The sequence below is a fragment of the Carassius carassius genome, chromosome 44, assembly GCF_963082965.1.
Source record: "Carassius carassius chromosome 44, fCarCar2.1, whole genome shotgun sequence".
NCBI lineage: Eukaryota > Metazoa > Chordata > Actinopteri > Cypriniformes > Cyprinidae > Carassius > Carassius carassius.
The window spans coordinates 17,407,743-17,422,626 of NC_081798.1; the positions used below are offsets into that span (position 1 = coordinate 17,407,743).

The 14,884-nt window shown below is 37.1% G+C and overlaps 1 protein-coding gene across 4 annotated transcripts; it reads right to left on the reverse strand.

The window, feature by feature from the left end:
• Window positions 1-3,324: 3,324 nt before the first annotated feature.
• On the reverse strand, window positions 3,325-13,245 carry LOC132126125 (claudin-19-like). 4 transcript variants are annotated; one of them, XM_059537186.1, is made up of 5 exons: window positions 12,558-13,245; window positions 8,292-8,456; window positions 7,705-7,789; window positions 7,305-7,457; window positions 3,325-4,192 (listed from the first exon to the last, which is right to left on the reverse strand). In XM_059537186.1, the coding sequence occupies exons 1-5, from the start codon at window positions 12,778-12,780 to the stop codon at window positions 4,144-4,146; spliced, it is 675 nt and encodes a 224-aa protein (XP_059393169.1). In that variant the 5' UTR covers window positions 12,781-13,245; the 3' UTR covers window positions 3,325-4,143. The 4 variants fall into 4 exon arrangements, with proteins under 4 accessions (XP_059393169.1, XP_059393171.1, XP_059393170.1 ...); XM_059537188.1 differs by having other exon boundaries at window positions 3,325-4,627; window positions 12,558-13,244; XM_059537187.1 differs by having other exon boundaries at window positions 7,311-7,457; window positions 12,558-13,243.
• Window positions 13,246-14,884: the final 1,639 nt, after the last annotated feature.

The following is a 14,884-nucleotide window of genomic DNA, read 5'->3' on the forward strand; positions in this document are numbered from 1 at the left end:
TATTCTTGTTGGCTCTCGCTTCAGTGAAGCGTGTGGGTGACCTGCACGCGCTCTCGGTGAGCCAGTCGTGCTTGGAGTTTGGGCCTAATGACTCAAGGGTCATACTCAAACCTAGGCACGGTTATGTGCCAAAGTCCCTCAACATGCCGTTTCGGGCTCAGGTTATTGCCCTGTCTGCCCTGTCGGTGTCAGGAGAGGATGGAGACTCGAGTCTTCTTTGCCCTGTTAGGGTTTTAAGAGCTTATGTGTCTCGCTCTGCTGTCTTTCGACAGACTGAGCACCTGTTTGTCTCGTTCAGTGGACGTTCCAAGGGAATGGCTGTATCGAGACAGACTCTATCCAGATGGATAGTTGACGCCATAGCGTTAGCTTACGCTTCCAAGGGCCTTCAGTGCCCACTGGGCGTCAGAGCACAGTCCACGAGGGGCGTCGCCTCGTCGTGGGCGTGGTCTACTGGGATCTCCTTGCAGGATATATGTATGGCGGCAGGTTGGGCCTCGCCGTCTACATTTATCAGGTTCTATAACCTGAAGGTTCCCGCCTTGCAAGCAAGGCTGCTGTTGGTATAGTCGAATCAGGGCCCTGATGGGAATTCTGAGTTTGTGTGCGTTATGCGCTTAGCTAAAACGCAGTACGAGAGAACTCTCGTAAGAGAACGTACTCGGTTACTAACGTAACCTCGGTTCTCTCTAGAAGAGGGAACGAGTACTGCGTTCTCTGCCGTGCGTACGATTCACTCTGGTTCGCTTCGGCGATTAAATAAATCAGGGAGTCAGCCTTTTCGAGCTCCTTTTATAGGGTTGGGCCACACCCGTTTCGGCGGGAAGTGGCGTGATGGGCGCAAAGCATCCTTATTGGTCTGATATTGCATCAGCCTGCGCTCGATAGGCTGTGCACTTCCTGCAGAGCAGCCAATGAGCGAGCGAGCCGTCTCGCCTATGGCTGTGTACTGCTGCAAATGCGCTTTACAAAAATTCTAAATTAAGGATAAGTTTTGCTTCAGTATTTCGTGAAAAGAGACTTTTCCCGTAGCGTCTTAGCTAAGACTCAGTACTCGTTCCCTCTTCTAGAGAGAACCGAGGTTACGTTAGTAACCGAGTACGATTTTGAAATAGAAGAGGATTTTAAGTGCCTGAACATGGAAGCTGTAATGTTTAATTAATTTATTTTAATTATTTAATTTGTTTTCAACATAAGTTGATTCTTCTTACCATGTAATCATGAAACCGGAATGGTAAACAGCATATAATGCAACTTTAAAATATATTTCAGGTTCATAAATGGAAAACATGTGCTGGGAAACTGTTAGAGAACATTCCGGAATAGCTGAGGTTTCACTAATTTTCTCTTTCAACATCCATCATCATGTGCTGAAATTTCCCCCTCGGTACCCAAGTGCATGTTGACAAATACTCTCGAAATCATCGGAAGTAATTAAACGTGATACCAAGTCAGCAATCCACCAAATGCTTCTGAAAATCGTAGACTGCAGTTTGAGTGTTGAATACATAAGAACTAAAAGCTGCTGTTTATGATTCTGGCAACTTTACAGGCACTAGGGTTTCATGCTGCCTTCGGGGTTTCAATGTACTAGTTTGAAAGGCAAAATGATGATGTAATTTAAGTAATTTTGGTCAAAATGAAGTGGAGAAATTGGACAATTCCACGTTTTTTTCTTCCTGTTTACACTCTTTTTGTTGCACTAATGCAACAAAACACAGAGTAATGGTTATATAGTAGGGGTATAACAGATTTTTGCCACTGTGTAGTATTACCTCAATTCAGCTTTATCACTACTCTACATCAGCATGAAAATCCATACAAAATAAAAAGTCTACAATTACCATTATAACAACTATTGACTTCATTCATGTTCATTCAGTACTTCAGCTCATAAAAAAATTATTGCCATAACTTGAATGCAGAATCAGACTGTATGTAATGTTGCTTTACTGATAAACAACTTTAACATGACACTATCATAAATGAGACTGGCAAAAGCATAAACCTGTTTCACCCCTCATCCAAACACCAGTCAGAAAGATTACATTAATGACTTTGAAACCAGGCCAAGTCATAAAACTGACAGTCTATCTTTTGCTCAAATTGAGTGCCATCAGGGGTCCAAACGCTCGGTCAAGCACAGCATTCATGAGGAAAAGATCATCCAGGTGTAAAAACACAGTTCTGAATCATGGTGAGGTACTGTGATGGGGGTGAGAGGTGCACAGACATTCATTCTCAGGTCTGATTCATCCTCTGGCTAGACTCAGTTTGAGCTAGTCTAATTGTTAGCCTGGTTTTGCATGCCCCATTTCATTGATGAAGTGAAGTCAGTGAGTTTGACTTTTTTCGTTTTGGCCTTTTATTAAAATAATAATGAAGGAAGTGCAAGAACTTTTTAAGATGAGATTTGAAAATGATGCAAGCACTAACCACTCAAGACATGTCTTAAATTTTCAATATGAAACATGCACAAAACTTTTAAATGAGTGTTTGTAATGTAATTATTTTTTTAATCCTTCTGAGGGATTGGACTTTTTTTGCAATTTATGCAGGTTTAAAAATATCACACAGGCTCATATTTGATGGATGGACTCTAAAGTCTAATGATAATTAATAAAAATATATATACATTATTATATTATACTGCATATCATTTTCGTAGTGTAGTATACATTATTATGAATAATTATAATGTATATACATAATATCTACCTACTATATTTAATATCTATAGTTCCATGTAATTTTTATAGTGTGTGTATAATTAAAAATATATACATAATATCTATACTGTCATATATATATGTGTGTGTGTGTGTGTGTGTTTCAATTTTATTATAGTGGATATTTATAGTAGTTATTCATTTGTTTGTGTTTACATTTAGTAAAAATCTAATTTGAAATTTATAATAGTTATTTATTTATTGGTTTGGTTTTACATTATTTCTTAATTTATTTGAGAAATTCTCATTCAGGTCCAAAGAATCCTGTGCCATCCAAACATCTGTCATTGATATAAATGATAATAATAATGGATCCAGGTTGAACTGCTTGTGTTGTCTCTTTCTTCCCAGACTTCCTTTAGCTTGTTTGGTTTAGAATCATTTAGCTCACCATATTGTTGTTGAGTTATATAAAATCCTTTGGCTTTGTACTTCTGTTTTTATCAATGTTTGTGAACAGATAAAAAAAGTATTTTCAAATCTTTTCATTTTTTGTTTACAGAGTTTTTTTATATTAACAGTCCTGGTCAAAATATCATAAGTCACGTAACAACAGACAAACATCACTTTCCCCAACTAGCACGCACAAACTATATATCTTTGTATAGTTTATTTTATTTTAAAACAGATGAACAGAAAGGTTGATACATCATATGAGATGATACATTGAATATTAGATATAATTGGTGGAACATGAGCTAAAAAATTCTAATGACAACCTACAGACTCTGCGACCACTTCAAAGACATTATTTGTGACAAATAGTGCCTTTCAATGCAGGTTGAATACTATTCACCAAGACAAATCATAAGTGCACTAGAGAGATTTAATTGTATCTGTGTCGCATGTGGGTCTCTTTTGAAGCAAAATCAAACCCCTCAAAGTTTAGAAACCTACATTTTATGAACAAAAAAAAACTGAAGAAGAAGAAAAAACAATTGATTTTACCATGGGTAATAGATTCATCTCATATATGCCAAGGAAGAATAGAAACAATTAGCAAACTAAAAGACATTTGTGAGTCAAAACAGTTATAGTTCAAAGTATATTACACCGCACATATCGAAATTATTTAAATGCATTATAATGTACCCTGAATCAATGCTCTCCAGATGAGTGATATAGTTTTTCGGCAAGTATAACTCCAACTGTAAAAAAAAAATAAGATGACATATTTGTTGCACACTCTGCGATAATGCTGTTGTGGCTCACTCCTTATCAAATTTCTGACACTTGTTTTATACTACAGTACAAAGTCATGTTGTTGTGAACCTCTGCGTTGTCTGTATTACATGGATCTAAATCTAGACTAAGTTTCTACTGGAGTTCTTTTGCTTTTTTTTACCGAAAGAGAGTGTCTTGTCTGTTGCCAAAATCTAACAGCTTGTGACCCACGAAGTCGCCCTGTCCCAAACTACAAGTACTGCTCCCCTTTCTCTGCTGAAGAACTTTTAACATTTGCTCTGCAATTTAAAAGAAAAACAAAACATGTTTGAGTTACAAAGAAAACGGAAATCAGATCCACCGCTTCAGATGTATTGCAATGCAACAGTCCATGCTTTGTAGTTTTCACGCACATGCTACAATAACACATATTTAAAAAGACGGTTTTTATGGGGTCACAAACAAAGAGGGGTTTTGGAGGCCACGCACACTTACAGATACAGGGTGGCGATTTTTCAAACACGTTTATTGATCAGATGTTGAAAAAAAGGCACACAGGTTTTAAGTATGTAGGGTGTAGAAGGGACATTTGTCCAGTCATACAGACAAGCATCCAAATTTGGATTCTAGGTGGGAGTGAGGGACACAGACACAGAGAGTGGAGCTTGGACAGTCCTCGAATAAAGGCAGGGAGGGTTGGTCAGTCAGGGAAACTAGTCTCACTCAACTCATCCCTGAATTAGAGAAGAGAAGAAGACAGTCAAAGAAGAACAGCATTAGAAGAACCTGGGACAGAGACAGTTTATGAGAGCCTCTCAGTTCATTGGATGTTAATATGTTATCTGGCAACACATAGATGTTTGCTGTTTGTTAGCATGGAATTGTTAGGAAAAACAGATGATGGAAAGTGCATAGACAGCTTTTTTTTATATGCCAACAACTTCAGATCTCAGAAAGAAGGACGAGCCTTGAGTTACATGACGTCTGCATGCTTTAGAGGTGGTTGTGAAGTTTCTGTTGATTAAGGACAGTTAACTTTTCACCAGGTCCAAAAACTAACGCCTCATTGGTTTTGGAGACAGGAGACAAAACTTTTACTGTCCACCATTACAGATAATCTGAATCAAAAGTGATGTTGGAACAAAATCGCTAAATGGTTGCGCATGTTATTCCAGCACCTCTTTGCATACTAGTCCAACTTATTTTTAACATAAGCTCAGGTGTGGCCATTTGTAACTTGAATTTGTGAGGTTTCTGTTCAAAACTGCTTCATTGCAATGATTTTAGAAAATACAGTAGTGCCAAAGCTTTTAATTGTCATTCAATTCTAGTTATTTTACCGGTACAAAAACAGTATTGTGCTGATTTCAAACTGGTGCAATTTTGTTATCATATATTCATTATCATAATCATAAATGCACCAGCTTATAGCACAAATAGTTTTACAGTTTGCTGTACTTTCTTATTTTTTTATTATTTACCAATAACAATTAATCAATCTGAAGTCTCACACTTTTAAAGAAAATATGTTATTTTGGTGTTGTAAAATAAGGTGGATATGTGCTGGTAAAATGCTTTGCCATGCATGTTTAACTTGTCATTTTGCCTTTTTTATGTTACGATGATGAGAAACATGCAGAACAAATGTCTGTGTAAATCCATTTTTATGCAAATCATTGCATTTAATTAAAACCAGCAATATAAGAATGGTTTTACAATGTAATCAGATACAGTTTACATAGAGTTTGGTGTGGTTGTGTTTCATAAATATGGCCCATTGTCAATCATTGTTTAGGCAAACAGCCTTCCTTTCTATGTAAATGAGGTTAATTATGGAATGCACTGGATTCATTATTCGACTAATGTTACATTGAGCTAATAGATGTTATTTATTTATGGTCTAGATATTCTGCTCACTTTGAGCCATTGTCAGGGCACATTTTTGTGAATAGGATGCAAATTGTGATCAGCACTAATTTTGTGGGTGTTTTGCCTGATTTGTTTATTTCTTTTATTGAACTAAGTCCAAGTCAACAGAATTATCAGTGGTGCAATTCATTCTCAGTGAATTCTAAACTCTTTTCTGACACATATTTTGGTCTAAAACCAGTGTTGGACTTTCCCTCGGAAATGCTTTGTCTAAATAGCATGATTTCATCTTGTGCTGGATGAATTTGACTCATGTCAGCCAGTTCTCAGTCCCCACACTGGAGCGATGGAACTCAATGGTTTAAATAAAGTCCTCTATGGTTCTAGTGGAATTCCCTGTACTTCAGCGGACAGTGGAAGTGTCGTTACTCCTGGTCTCCTCAATGTGGTGTCTGTGTGACTGTGGCTGTCAGGAACACACATAGCTAGCAAACAGAGCTCCCACCATGCAGAAAGTACCAGCCAATCAGAACAGCCATGACACATTTCTATCTACACGCTCCATTCGGACTAAAATACTACTTGCTGAATATTGTGCAAGGTATACTTTATAATGCCTACTATTAATATACAATATAATGCAAAACATAATGCATTATACATTGTCACATGACTTCATTGTTGTTTTTTTATCTAAAAAAAATTCTTAGAGTTTGGTGTCTGATTGAATAAGTCAAAAAGAGATGTTAAAATCCCCTCAAGCTCATTGCATTGTGGGTTACTGCATTCTGTGCAATGTGCTTTCTCTTATGCTGTGCATTATGCCAAATGTAATATTTAATCAATGTATTCCATGCACATTTTTCCACAGTATACATATTATATATTGCATAAATCATAAGAGTAGTATGCTAGTCCGAACGTAGCCTCTGTATCCCACATTAAATCCGTTATCTTTTTACTTTATTTGCCTTTTAGTTTGTTGAAAGGCAAAATAAAGACTGTAAAATCTTTAAATCAGTAAATCTTGGTTCCCAAATTATATTTCCATTCAAAGTCGTTAAGTATACATGGAAGTTTTCCCTGAAACCCATGTAAAATTAATACAAAAAAGGAGTCCAGTGTAAATTATAAATTCTTAGGGATTTCAGCTTCAAATTGGTTTGTAAAGTCTCTTTTTTTGGTGAAAATAGGGTTTCCTTAATTAAAAAGCTTATTTATGTTGGGAATACCGTACATGTCAGTAAAGTACAGAATTTCCACAATCTTCATGAAAATGAAAGTATAGCAAAATACATGCTTATACAGTATTTCTGGAAAAAAAAAATTACACAAACCTCCTTGACCGTAGGCCTAGACAATGTAAATATTTGTCCATGTAATAGTTTAGTTTGTGTGTTTTAGACCTGGCTAAAACGGTCAGTGCGAGTGAGAAGGTGTGCTCATGGTGGGAAGAGCTCTGTCTCTTGGACCCGCTGCGTTTTACATCTACAGTTTCTCCTTTTCTGCTGTGCTTTTTATTTTAGTTTTTTTGGTATTTACACGTACTCCCTGGCTGTAGAGGGTTGAGATTGCCGGTAGAACTGCTGTCCTCTACTGTCCTCGTTAACGCAGGAGCAGCAGAGGAACGAGCCGCCCAACATCATCAGGATGGCAGCCGCCCACCCTACAAAGAGGGCGGGGCCAAACTCATACCTGAAAGACAGAGAGGCCACGCCTTCATTTAACAATCACAAGATAATGTAATCAGGGTATTTTTATGTTCAGGTAACATCTCTTCTATATTTAACAGAAAACAAAGTTGTATTCTATTCAATTTTTTTTTTTACCTGTGACATTTGATTGGCTTTCAATGTATAATTAATGAAAGTTATATGTTAAACTGAAAAAAAAACAAAAAAAACGCTTTCATCATAATTTGAAAATCTGTTATTGATCCTACCTGGCGTTAATTGGTGTATTCGGGTCAAAGAAATGGTAGGAGACCTGTGTGGCGTACCATGACACAGCCACCAGCGTACACAGACCTGGACATGGTAGAAATCACAGTCTTAGCACTTTCATTGACTATATCTCTGTTCGTTTATTTTCAGGCTTTACAGAATGTGCTAATGTGACCAGACTAGCCACATCCTGTTTACTTCTGCATGTCAGATGGATCAGAAGTGATAAAGCGACTGAGGACCAAAACAGACCTCAAGAATGTGGAGGCTAATGGAGGAATGGCAGTTTATTTACCAAAACTAATTTACACTGAATGATTTACTGGACTCTGAGGTATGTGTGACATTGACCTAGATAACGCAGAATAATCATTCTTAGCACAGTTAATCTCATGTAGAGTGTAATAATGACTTTGTTTACGCTGTCGCTCAAAGTCTGCAGGTTCTTAGTAAGCTTACTGGTATGATCATCTCAAAACAATCCAGTGTATATGAGCATTACAAAGACAAATGGACATGTTTTTACATACTCTCGCCAAACCTACATAATAAATGCAGTGTGTTTAGCGTGGGTTTGGAGACTCACCTGAGAGCAGGAACAGACTCCCGCCAGAGATGGCGATCTTGCTCTTGGTGGATGGGTTGTTGTCACCCACCTTTGTGCATTTCATCCCAACCACACTCACAATGATAGCGATGAATCCCATCAGCACTGATATCACCATCAAAGCTCGACACGTCTGGATGTGGACTGAAAAAAAAAATTGAGGAATATTCATTTAATTCTGTAATTCTGATTTAGTTTATAGAATAATCTGTTTTACATTTTATTTATAAGTTTATTTTGCCCTTTTCTCGTGATTTTTTCCGCCTTTTTTGCATTTGTCTAAAAGTATCACTTGGCAGTTATTATGCTATATAAAACTTGTCTGTCAATAACATGTCCTGGTTTTGTTTCACCCCAAATTCAAAAAAAGAAGGAAAAACTCCTAATGCCTTTAAAATAATTTTTATCAACAAAAATATACATTTTTTTCTTCTGATTTTAGAGGAAAAAATTATTTGGACATGTTGTGGACACATTAAACCCAAAACCAACAGAATAGACATTTAACATATATGCCTATTTCAAGCATTGTTTGGTAGTGATTTTTAGCTGCTGTACTACATTAAAATTCTATGAATAACCCACACATTGTTGGGTTCATGCACAGTGCTGTAGGAGTGACATTTTTACATGTTTTGCACAGAAGAGATTACTGTGGCTTTCCTACAAAGGGGGATTGTTTTCAATGCCTTGTGTCTCCTTTTGTGTGACAGCTACATGCTAACATGCCAGTTCAGCGTGGATAATGACTTCAACTTCAACTCAGAATCACACAATAGCAACAGACCACCGACCCTTTTGAACTGTCCACGCATTGTTATGCACATCTACTCAAAAGAAGAGTTCAGATGCCACATGTAATGGGAATCACCTTTGTAGCCCGCCCATTTTTAGCAGAAGCTTTGAAAGTGTTGCATCGAACATGAATCGAAGCCATAAAATAAGTATAACAGCATCTCAAAGAAGACAAGAACTGAGCAGAGATTATCACACGACTTTTGATGTTTGATTTATGCATGAAGAGGCTGCCTTTAGTGCTTTATAAGAGAGGTCTTATTTTATGGTCTTTCATCCTTGTTTTGCTTCATTTCTTGATTTGTAAGGAGAGCGTTTCGCGGAGTAACACTTTGATCTCAAGGTCATGTTTGAATGAGGGTAGTTAGACTCTGGGTGAAGGGTGGAGGGTCCTCCCACTATCCCTTGTCCAGTGCCAACGTTGGCAGTGCCTGGCACGGACGAAGGGAAGGCAAGCGCACGTACAATGGCAGAGAACATGCTTCAAGAGAAGCCGCATGTGAGGCTCGGCCATTGTCTATTGTTTGCCCTTGTGGGCTGCTACACACGTCATTGAAAACATCTCTCAATGCATTCCTCACACAAATCACTTATTTATGATGTCATAATTATTTTTGACGCCCTCTACGAGGATTTCTAAAACATTGTTCTTACCCATTCAGATATAATATTCAGAACAAAGAGCCAAAAGTTTGAAAGTCTAATTCAATTTATTATCAGATAATTTGCATACATTTATTTTCCATTTCTTATCATGTACTGCTTGCATTATAGTTAATAATTTAGTGGCTCTGCTTACTTTTCAAAATCAACCTTAACTAATAGGTTTAAACGAATCAACAGTGAAAGCTGAGAGTCTGTTAATGTGTTTTCTTAAAACCATTGACAGCAATAGAATATATTTCTATGTGATTTTTACATTTTGTTGCACTTTAATGTATTTATTTTTTATTTTACAATTTCACATAGAATAATGCATGTTTAAATATACATATAATGTTAAAAACATTTTGTATATATAGTATATAAATACTTATAGCTATAAGTATATAAAATGTGTGATAGATAGATAGATAGATAGATAGATAGATAGATAGATAGATAGATAGATAGATAGATAGATAGATAGATAGATAGATAGATAGATAGATAGATAAAAAGATAGATTTTTTACAAATATGTATTTATAGATATTATTTATTTAAAAATTGAAAATTTTAATCCCAGCTCAGTTGTTCCTTGTCTTTTTTTTTTCTTTATACTTTCATTTTTCGATTTAGAAAAAAAACTACTATTTTTGTTTGAATTGCATGCAGTATTTCTCTGGGCAAGTTTACAGTGCAAGTTTTATAACTTTGAATTACCGTTGCTCAAGTGTGTTTCATAGAGATGTTTATTTTTCATTTTTTTATCCTAAATACTGGGTTTAGTTTTCAGCACATAATAACAGTTATTCAAGAAAAGACACTAGAACTTTTGCAGAAAAGAGGCAAACAATGCAAGTTTGTGGGAGGCTGTCTGTACATACAGAAGCCAGAACATTGCAGTCACTATCCAACCAGATGACCTAAGGCTGGGAGGGGAGGTGGGGGGTGTATTGGAATCAGATGGTCCCGTCACCCTTTGTGGGCCAAGAGTTATAGATTCCACCACCAGCAGTACAGTACTGAGTGCAGTCTTTGTGCATGAGGGGTGGATGTGTGTGATGGAGATGCTATGAAAGCAAAATGATATTCCACAAAACCTAACAGTAATTAGACAAAGTAGCAGTCAGAGTCGTTAAAGTTCTTTGGATGAACGTCCCCTGCATAAATATGTCAGATCTTTTGTGGAAAGTTGTTCCTTGATGAAGGAAAGTGGCATTAATGCCTGTATTTTAGACAACATTGCTGTGGTGTTTGCTTTGGCAAATCAACAATAGCTACAGCAATGATGACTACGATTAATGGCGCTCTTAAAAGTAATGAGATGTTTTTCAATGGTTCTTTGTAGCATTTTAGGTTCAGCAGAGAATATTCTCGTTATAAAGAACCATTTTGGATTTCATAGGATTTTTGAGGTTACTAAATGGTTCTTTGGAGATTAAAACAGCTTTTGATGTTCTTTAAAGCAGCAGTAGATGCTCTTTGTGGAACAAAGTTCTCTATTGACATCATGTAAGAACCTTTTTGGTTCAGTTTGGAACCTTTACTTTATCAGTCATTAAGACAAAATCTGTAACACTGTAGTCATCTTAGTTGTTGTCAAATGGTTGTTTTGCATATAATCTCCTCTAAACAATGTTAAAGGCGACCTGTTTGTTGTGTGGGGATGTGCATTCTGAACATATCTTTGGTGTTTGCGTAAACACTGGCCTTTTCTTCTCAACACAACTGCCATTCATAACCTCAAGACACTACGCTGTTATTAAAGCAACGACTGTTTTCTCTGAGAAATACCACATTTATATTTCATTTTCATTTAAAAAAAAGTGTCTCATAACTCTTCAGAACCGTTGCATTGTGTCACTGCCTGCAATGTTGTAATATTTAACCACAAATCACAAACAGATGTGGCTATGATGCTATTTGTCATGAAAAAAAAGTAATATTTTAAATGCGCAATCATCAGCCACCATTCATAATTGATTTTTAGAGACGTCTTCTTCCCGGGACGCTCCCAGAAATAGATGAGAAGTGACTGATTCTGATTAGATCTAACAAGTCCCCACAAACTTGACAATGACAGTGGCGCTAAATGTTGATTAATCGCCATTTAATTGCATTCCACGGCATTTCAACAGTCAGTGCCTCAGTGAGGGCAGTGTCACATAAGACTTTAATTATAATATGTCAAAATGCACATATTTTAATTTGATTGATTAAACGAGCTGATTAAATCCATGTGCACACAGCAGCTCTGTTGATTGCACTTTTTTGCCACCAACCTACTCTAGCCAAAGAATCTTGATTTAATTATTATTTCATAGAACTTTTTTTTTTTTGTGCGTTATACATAAAACTTGAACAAATTTATCATGTTATTAAAAATAAAGGTTCTTTATTGGCATCTATGGTTCCATAAATAACCTTTAAAATCCATGGAACCTCACCATTGCACAATAGTGAGAAAAGGTTCGTTAGATTATTAAAATGTTCTTCATACTAGGAAAAAGTGGTTATTTTAAGAATGGTTCTTTTGGGAACTCAAATGATTCTTCTGTTGCATCGCTGTGAACCCCCACTTTTGGAACCTTTACTTCCATCACAATTGTATATACTTATGTCATTCTAAACCTGTATGCCTGACTTTCTTCTTCTGTGGAACACTTTCGAATAATATTTTTGTCTGTACATGGAGAGACATCCTTCTAAAGACCTTTTTATGTACTCATACAGGTTTGCAATGACATGAGATTGAGTAAATGATTGCAGAGCTGTGAACCATTCCTTTTCTTTGTTTAGTACTTACCATCCAGCGAGAGCAAGGAGTCAAAGATTTTGCACTGCACCTGGCCTGTACTCTGAGATGCACAGGACATCCAAAGGCCTTCGTACAAGCCCACAGCCATAATGATGGCGTCCCCTGCATACGAGGACTGCTTCCATTGTGGCAGCACCGTAGTGGAGATGATGCCAATCCATCCACCCAGAGCAAGAAAATAGCCCAGAAGCTGAAACCCAGAGTTGGCCATAATTGTCCTTTTTAAACTTGTGTTTCGGTGTAGAATTAAACTGAGTTCAGTTAAGTTCTCAAGTCAGGAAGCCACCTGCAATTCCCTCAAGAACTTGCAAAGAAATCCACCTTGCTTAAAATTAGTCGAACAAGTTGAGATGAGCAGTCAAAGTCTGTCTGATTCTCGCCAACTCTTCGGTCACTTGCTGTATCCCTTTGTACCTCTCATTCGCTTCAGTATCTCTCATTTGGAGACTTCCTGTCACATCCCTTGATTCTGTCTAAAACTGAGTCCTTCAAGTCTGCTCTCTGAAGATACCCCACTTCTGGAGGCTGTGGAAAAAGCGTTTGGGGTGCCCAGGATACCGTCAGGGTGTGGTTGAGTGCTGCTTTACTGTCTGCATAGCTGTTCTTGTCACACACCAGTGCATCTGGATGGTGCTCAGGGGGCAGAGCAGCGGGAATGGGGGAAAAAAAGGACGGAGAATACTTCACAGACAAAAAAAAAAAGCCTTGATGGAGTGAATGCATTGGGGGGTGGAGTGCCAGGCTGATGTTGACTCTCTGATTGGTGGTTTAGTGAAGAGAAACGCCTACTGAAAATAGTGCAGGAGGGACTAATTAAGCCCAGATGTCACTTGTGGAGTCAATCTGCAAGAGTGGGACGTGCGATATACTACAAAGCTCTAATTGCATAAAATTCTCAGTGAGCAAGTGTCTTCAAATCTTCACAATCATGTGTGGATTAAAGTTATTGCTCCTGTGTCAGAAATGTGGCATCTGTTGGGTGAAGTTGTTTTCCCCATTTGAATGTGTTCCCACACTGACCCTACAGAGGCGCATAAATCCGCATTTAAACTGTGCTCGTTTGAAAGGAAGTGTCACCCTCACACAAAAACTCTTACTTCTGGTGGAGATTTAGGGGTTGGCCAGTGACAGCTCAGAGGATCTCCATGGGAACCCGCTCGGTTTAATCACCGAGTGAGGGAAACACACAGAGAGTCTTGCTGCATGGAATGGAGGGGCCTTTTGGTTCTGATCACGGAGCAATTGAACAGTGTGAAGAACTTTCAGTGACAGAAGTAGAAACTGATTTAATTTACTTTTGTGAAGAGAATGTGAGAGACTTGCCAATGCAATAATGCCACCATGATGCCAGGGCTGCTAAGGTGTTCCACACAGCAAAAAATAATAATAATAATATATATATGTATATATTCTTTTCATATATTATTACTTTAATATATATATATATATATATATATATATATATATATATATATATATATATATATATATATATATATATTAAATATACTCATTAGACCAACAGTATTTCTCCAAATGTAACTCCAGCTAACCAACTACCAACTACAATTTTGTTGATTTATTACAGGTTCGTATGGAAGCCAGTTTCCGCCACTGAATAAAAAATATAAGAAAGGTAACCGTTACTTTTTATCTCAAAACTTCGGGACATAAACTTCCATAGGCTTCCATAGGTTAGCATGCATTAGCATGAGGCTACTGTTTTAGCATTATTGTTTTGTTATTTGCTGGCTTAATTTATACTGTTGGATACATATTATATCCAACTTCACCTACATACATAACAGTATATTTATGTAAGGTGATATATACAAAGCAAATCTCAACTCTGATTTTTTTTTTGAAAAATTTTACTATATAATTACCAAGCTCTTTATAAACCTTTATAAACAACTTTATGCTCCTACATACAGTATATTTATGTAGGGCAATATATAATGTATGGCTTGACTGCTTGTATCATTGCTAAATTTCTGATTTGACTACAAGGCATAAAGATAAGGGTTAGTTCACAAATGTAATTCTGTCCTTAATTACTCACCCTCATGTCGTTCCAAACCCGTAAGGACTTTGTTCATATTTTTGATGAATTCCAAGAACTTTCTGCCCCTGCATAGAGAGCAATGCAACTGACTCGTCCAAGGCCCATAAAGGTAGTAAGGTCATCAATAAAATAGTTCATGTGAGATCAGTGGTTCAACTGGCAACAGAGAGGATGACTTGCATTTGAACCAGAACATACAGGAGATAAACTAAGAGAGATGTTCTACGCCAAAACGCCGGCTCTTGCATCA

Bases quoted from the DNA above. Each gene is read 5' to 3' on its own strand.
- LOC132126125 (XM_059537186.1), bottom strand. From the start codon at position 12,780: ATGGCCAACTCTGGGTTTCAGCTTCTGGGCTATTTTCTTGCTCTGGGT. The intron at 8,457-12,557 runs GTAAGTACTAAA...TTTTTTTTTCAG, and splicing joins CTCCTTGCTCTCGCTGGATG to TCCACATCCAGACGTGTCGA. The intron at 4,193-7,304 runs GTAAATACCAAA...TTTAAATTGCAG, and splicing joins TCTACAGCCAGGGAGTACGT to AGCAAATGTTAAAAGTTCTT.